Source organism: Manihot esculenta, chromosome 18 (assembly GCF_001659605.2).
Source record: "Manihot esculenta cultivar AM560-2 chromosome 18, M.esculenta_v8, whole genome shotgun sequence".
NCBI lineage: Eukaryota > Viridiplantae > Streptophyta > Magnoliopsida > Malpighiales > Euphorbiaceae > Manihot > Manihot esculenta.
Window position 1 is genome coordinate 21,766,207 of NC_035178.2, and position 5,680 is coordinate 21,771,886.

At 40.3% G+C, this 5,680-nt stretch overlaps 1 protein-coding gene across 1 annotated transcript; it reads left to right on the top strand.

Annotated features, from left to right (window-relative positions):
• Positions 1–428: 428 nt before the first annotated feature.
• On the top strand, positions 429–1,666 carry LOC122722450 (polygalacturonase-like). Its single transcript, XM_043953148.1, has 3 exons — positions 429–563; positions 658–966; positions 1,037–1,666. Exons 1-3 carry the CDS (start codon positions 429–431, stop codon positions 1,664–1,666), a joined length of 1,074 nt encoding a protein of 357 aa, XP_043809083.1.
• Positions 1,667–5,680: the final 4,014 nt, after the last annotated feature.

The following is a 5,680-nucleotide window of genomic DNA, read 5'->3' on the forward strand; positions in this document are numbered from 1 at the left end:
CGATTTCTACTTATGTGAATTCTATTTTTTTTATGCAATATTTTGGAATATTGCACGGTGCGAGACAAATGAAAATCTACTATTGGCGTTGGAGGGTGCTTGTCATGAACAAGTAAGAAATCACTATATCAGTATGAAAGGCTTAGACGTAAAGATAAGTTTTGCTGCAAACGAATGAAAAACAAGACAATATCTACTTATAGGTTAGACGTTAGTCGGTATTTCTCTGTTATACTTTTTATTAAAAAGCGACAAAACAATTTCCAATAATAGAACAAAAGTTACAAGTAAATAACTTCCCTCCGTTATAAAATCCGGTAACTTTAGATAATTGCTTAGATATAAAAGCTTTTGCAAACAAGGAGAAATCCATTCTAATTTGCCGCGCATTTTACGAAAGAACTTAGAAAAGAAAAGGCTTCATGAAGATGACGACCCTGGAGACGTATTTTTCCCTGACATCTTTGCTATTATTGTTTGTTTTTGCTGGTAGAGTTCAATCTGCCGTATTTGATGTGAAAAATTATGGTGGTAAAGCCGATGGCAAGTCAGATATTAGCAAGGTGTGCTGACGATTCCTAATTTTTAATTTCGCCGTGATTTTCTTATACCTCATTTTAACTGAACTTTCATCTCCCTTTTTTTTTTCCTTTTCAGGCATTATTGGGCGCGTGGAAAGAGGCTTGTTCAGCAAAGGGTTCCAACATAGTTGTAGTACCCAAAGGAACATATTCCATAGGTTTAACTGACTTAAATGGTCCATGCAAGGGAGCCATGGAGCTTCAAGTCCAAGGAACCTTATTGGCACCGATAAACCCTAGCAGTTATGCCAAGGACAGCTGGATTACTTTTGCATACATTGATCAATTCAAATTATCCGGTGGTGGAACCTTCGACGGACAAGGGCAAGTGGCTTGGAAGCAAAATAACTGCGGTCGAAATCCAAAATGCAAGAGACTTCCAGTTGTAAGTTTAATTGAATCGTATATTGTGCATGTATCATACTGCTTTGTAAGATGATTAATAACGTTTCCTTTATGTGCTTCTTGTCCCTTTAAAAACACGCCAGAGCTTGCGGTTTGACTTCATCACCAACAGCGTAGTTCAGGACGTAACATCGCTCGATAGTAAGAATTTCCATGTCAATCTTCTAGGTGGCAAAAACCTTACTTTCGATCGCTTCACGATCACTGCACCAGGAGATAGCGTCAATACAGATGGAATTCACATCGGGCATTCAAACGGGATCAACATTATTAATTCAAATATTGCCACCGGCGATGACTGCATCTCCATTGGTGGTGCCAGCGAACAAATAAGGATCACAAACGTACGATGTGGACATGGACATGGCATTAGCGTGGGAAGTTTAGGGAAGACCACTGATGAATTTGTCTCCGGAATTTTCGTAAGGAACTGCACCTTCTATGACACCGACAATGGAGTGAGAATTAAGACATGGCCGGCATTACATGGTGGCATGGCCTCTGATATGCATTTCGAGGATATTATGATGAAAAATGTCCGCAACCCTATCATTATAGATCAAATGTACTGCCCATGGAATCAGTGCAATCCAAAGGTAACGCGAAAAGAAATGAAAATGAAAGAGTCTCTTAATGCATTGTCCGTGGACAAATCTGCCCGCAACATGAAATTTCTGTAACCCTTTGCCGTTTCTGATGTTTGTTTCAGCTTCCGTCAAAAGTTAAGATCTCCAACGTCACCTTCAAGAATATTAGGGGCTCTTCAGCGACCGCAGTAGCTGTTCGACTTAATTGCAGCAGCAGTTTTCCATGCCAGAAGGTCGAGCTCGCTGACATTAACTTGACGTACGGAGGAAAGGAAGGCCCTGTAAAATCCTTGTGTGCAAATGTTAAACCCACACTTAAGGGAAAATTGACTCCAACCATTTGCTAGTATTGTCAACGCTCAAATCTCGCAGCTCCTAGCCGCGATACATGGATTATCGAGGAGATGAGCATATTTCAAGTTGTAAGTTTTACCAAATGAAACGAGACACTTCAAAGTTTCCTTTTATATAGGTTACTGCGTGGGTAGACGGCCAAGATACTCGCATGTTGCTCTTTGTCTTTTTTGTTTTTCCATTTTCTATTCAATCTGCTCGCTCACTCGTCGGGTTTCGCCTCGTCGTGCGGTGATTAAACTGACAACAGAAAACATGAGATTACAGTCGAAGGCAGTTTGGCCAAGTTTCGACCCTAGAAAAAATTATTCTGTCCGAATTTTCAGGCTTTTTATAGATTTTTCGTACAGTTTTGAACGTTATTTTCATCACGATAGAGTAATCGTATTAAAATTTCCACTCAAAGGCACACATTGTCCATGAGAAGAAAAGATATGCGTATTCTTTGGTGCTGAACTCAATTTGATGCTAGATTTACACAATCCACTCCCTAAAGAATTTGTTGAGTTTCGTTGCACAGTGCGGTGATGAAATCGACAAAAGAAAATTTAACACTACAGCATATCATGAACTCCTTCAGCGTAATCCAATGTAATGGATGCGATGCAACGCAACATTTTCGGCTCAAATGAGAAAAGAAACTGGGCCGCGGGAAACAAAATGCGGTTTTTTTAGAAAGGTTTGCGAAATAAGAGACTCATGAAATTAGGGCTGCTCATTTAAAACTTATTATCGGGAACCTAAGAAACTCGTTTAATAAAAACTTATTCATTTGATGGGTCGAGGTGCTGTGAGAATTTCAACACATAATAGGTCCACGTGATGCTGCACAAGGGTCGCCCAAAGAAAGGCATGAGTTGTCAACACATAATAGGTCCACGTGGCAAGATCTGATGAGTGGGTAGCGCGGCCCCACTCTAGGAAAGGAAGGCCCGCACACCTCAACACCCTGTTTATTAGCATAACTGGCCCTCCCCTGGATAAGATGAGTCTCGGCACAAAGTTATCATTATCAGGCACAGTCCCGCGTATACCCATTATGGCTATAGTCGCGGGATCACCGACCTATTAGCCGGCGATATCCTTGATCAAGCAAACGATCACATCATCATTGGATTATCAGAAAATGCTATATTTATCTCTGTCTTCTTACAGTATTAAAGGAGAACGACCAGAGAGGCAAAGGTACGATGTTCTTTTATACTGTTCAAGTTATGAGCAATTCCTTTCTCTCGCTTTTCTCTTCAGGCTTATTGAGTTGAGCGTCGGAGTGGCTGCCGTGGGCACCCATCACCTCACGTTCTCATTCTTGCAGGTTTAACCAATAACAGCACAGCTCTATTTTCCGACTGCATCACCAAGCTAGCCCGGGTGCTCGTTGGTCAATAAGCTCAAAGTTTTGGAATAAAAAATGCACAAGCTCTATCACATCGACATATTGTCGAACCCCGTGAATATGTGCGTCGCCTATTTTGCTTTTCATTTTAGCTCACTTTGTGTCACTGCACGACATATTGAGGCGTTGAAATCTCTTCGGTGAAAAATACATTTTCTCATTAGGTTTTTTTAACGTCTTTAAATTTTTTTTTTATTGCATGCTAAGGGCAATTTTCAAAAGATTCAAGGACCGATTATGAATTTAGAAGGTACATGGCACTAATTTTATGAAAATAGAATATTCTGTGAAGCGAATAAATCTACCCGTGCTATGATTTAGGATCTACTCAAGCATCATCACTTAAAATCTCTTCAAGAAAGGAAGTCACTGTGAGTATGTGTCACGATTAATCGTTGCTCCGTTTCCTTTTCTTTAAAAGGAAACGTGACGCGGCTCATAAAAAGTGCATGCGATTTCTACTTATGTGAATTCTATTTTTTTTATGCAATATTTTGGAATATTGCACGGTGCGAGACAAATGAAAATCTACTATTGGCGTTGGAGGGTGCTTGTCATGAACAAGTAAGAAATCACTATATCAGTATGAAAGGCTTAGACGTAAAGATAAGTTTTGCTGCAAACGAATGAAAAACAAGACAATATCTACTTATAGGTTAGACGTTAGTCGGTATTTCTCTGTTATGCTTTTTATTAAAAAGCGACAAAACAATTTCCAATAATAGAACAAAAGTTACAAGTAAATAACTTCCCTCCGTTATAAAATCCGGTAACTTTAGATAATTGCTTAGATATAAAAGCTTTTGCAAACAAGGAGAAATCCATTCTAATTTGCCGCGCATTTTACGAAAGAACTTAGAAAAGAAAAGGCTTCATGAAGATGACGACCCTGGAGACGTATTTTTCCCTGACATCTTTGCTATTATTGTTTGTTTTTGCTGGTAGAGTTCAATCTGCCGTATTTGATGTGAAAAAATTATGGTGGTAAAGCCGATGGCAAGTCAGATATTAGCAAGGTGTGCTGACGATTCCTAATTTTTAATTTCGCCGTGATTTTCTTATACCTCATTTTAACTGAACTTTCATCTCCCTTTTTTTTTTCCTTTTCAGGCATTATTGGGCGCGTGGAAAGAGGCTTGTTCAGCAAAGGGTTCCAACATAGTTGTAGTACCCAAAGGAACATATTCCATAGGTTTAACTGACTTAAATGGTCCATGCAAGGGAGCCATGGAGCTTCAAGTCCAAGGAACCTTATTGGCACCGATAAACCCTAGCAGTTATGCCAAGGACAGCTGGATTACTTTTGCATACATTGATCAATTCAAATTATCCGGTGGTGGAACCTTCGACGGACAAGGGCAAGTGGCTTGGAAGCAAAATAACTGCGGTCGAAATCCAAAATGCAAGAGACTTCCAGTTGTAAGTTTAATTGAATCGTATATTGTGCATGTATCATACTGCTTTGTAAGATGATTAATAACGTTTCCTTTATGTGCTTCTTGTCCCTTTAAAAACACGCCAGAGCTTGCGGTTTGACTTCATCACCAACAGCGTAGTTCAGGACGTAACATCGCTCGATAGTAAGAATTTCCATGTCAATCTTCTAGGTGGCAAAAACCTTACTTTCGATCGCTTCACGATCACTGCACCAGGAGATAGCGTCAATACAGATGGAATTCACATCGGGCATTCAAACGGGATCAACATTATTAATTCAAATATTGCCACCGGCGATGACTGCATCTCCATTGGTGGTGCCAGCGAACAAATAAGGATCACAAACGTACGATGTGGACATGGACATGGCATTAGCGTGGGAAGTTTAGGGAAGACCACTGATGAATTTGTCTCCGGAATTTTCGTAAGGAACTGCACCTTCTATGACACCGACAATGGAGTGAGAATTAAGACATGGCCGGCATTACATGGTGGCATGGCCTCTGATATGCATTTCGAGGATATTATGATGAAAAATGTCCGCAACCCTATCATTATAGATCAAATGTACTGCCCATGGAATCAGTGCAATCCAAAGGTAACGCGAAAAGAAATGAAAATGAAAGAGTCTCTTAATGCATTGTCCGTGGACAAATCTGCCCGCAACATGAAATTTCTGTAACCCTTTGCCGTTTCTGATGTTTGTTTCAGCTTCCGTCAAAAGTTAAGATCTCCAACGTCACCTTCAAGAATATTAGGGGCTCTTCAGCGACCGCAGTAGCTGTTCGACTTAATTGCAGCAGCAGTTTTCCATGCCAGAAGGTCGAGCTCGCTGACATTAACTTGACGTACGGAGGAAAGGAAGGCCCTGTAAAATCCTTGTGTGCAAATGTTAAACCCACACTTAAGGGAAAATTGAC